General features: G+C 40.4%; 1 protein-coding gene across 3 annotated transcripts in view; it reads left to right on the plus strand.

The window, feature by feature from the left end:
- LOC104778031 (zinc finger A20 and AN1 domain-containing stress-associated protein 2) overlaps positions 1–1,154 on the plus strand; it is a 6,974-nt gene that overhangs the window by 1,391 nt on the left and 4,429 nt on the right. Inside the window, exon 3 of one of the 3 annotated variants that reach the window (XM_010463651.1) lies at positions 517–1,142. In XM_010463651.1, the coding sequence (XP_010461953.1) occupies positions 524–1,045 (522 nt within the window). In that variant the 5' untranslated portion in view covers positions 517–523 and the 3' untranslated portion in view covers positions 1,046–1,142. The remainder of the gene's footprint in view (positions 1–516; positions 1,143–1,154) is intronic. The other 2 variants (XM_010463650.1, XM_019235764.1) reach the window with 2 other exon arrangements.

Below are 1,154 nucleotides of genomic sequence, written 5' to 3' on the forward strand. Positions count from 1 at the left end.
GGTGGGTGGGTTTGCATGTTTTGGAAGTTTGAAATGAATTGCTTTGAAAGTTTTTAGCTTTATGAGGATATAAGAAGCTCATTTCTAAGTAGTGTTGAAAATAGAAATGAGATTAGCTGCTCTGCTGTTTACAAAATGACTCATTTACGCTTCTATATGTAACTAACTGAAAGGTATTCTAGATATCTATGTTATGTTTGGTAGCTTATGGTTGGAAATCAGGTTTTAGTAGGATCTGTTTGTGTTTTCAGTTTTTAGTGTAAGTAGAAAAATTGTTCTACGCTTGCTTCTCTTCTCTTCCTTGTACGTATTTGAGATCTTCATTTATAGGAAGGGGCTCATATAGGTAGTGTGGTTATAGATGTATAAGGTATGTGATATGTTTATTCATCTGCTTATATTTTGTCACCAATTTTTTAAGGCGACTGATGGGCTTATGTGTACTTATAGTGAATCTGTTGAGAATTGCTTTGTTTCTTCTGTGTTACTGTAACTGAGGATGACTGTTTTTTGAAGTGCAGAAATGGATCACGACAAGACAGGATGCCAAAGCCCACCTGAAGGTCCTAAGTTATGCGTCAACAACTGCGGTTTCTTTGGAAGCGCTGCCACAATGAACATGTGTTCGAAGTGTCACAAGGATATGTTGTTTCAACAGGAACAAGGGGCTAAGTTTGCTTCTGCAGTGTCTGGAACATCATCATCTAGCAACATCATAAAGGAAACCATTACTGCTGCGTTGGTCGATGTTGAAACCAAATCCGTTGAGCCAATGACTGTCTCTGTGCAGCCATCCTCTGTGCAAGTCGTTGCAGAGGTAGTAGCACCTGAAGAAGCTGCAAAACCAAAGGGACCAAGCCGATGTACTACTTGCAATAAGCGGGTTGGCCTGACTGGATTCAAATGTCGCTGTGGTAACCTCTTCTGCGGTACACACCGCTATGCAGACATACATGACTGCTCCTTCAATTACCATGCTGCTGCGCAAGAAGCTATAGCTAAAGCGAACCCAGTTGTGAAAGCAGAGAAGCTTGACAAAATCTGAAATTCTAAGTAAACTTCTCTGATTCCTCAGGTCCACCGGTGATGTCTCCTTCCTCCTGTCAGTGTCTGGTTTCAAGTATCTCTCTCATGTTAAAAAGGTTTTATATAAA

This window comes from Camelina sativa, chromosome 14 (assembly GCF_000633955.1).
Source record: "Camelina sativa cultivar DH55 chromosome 14, Cs, whole genome shotgun sequence".
Lineage (NCBI taxonomy): Eukaryota > Viridiplantae > Streptophyta > Magnoliopsida > Brassicales > Brassicaceae > Camelina > Camelina sativa.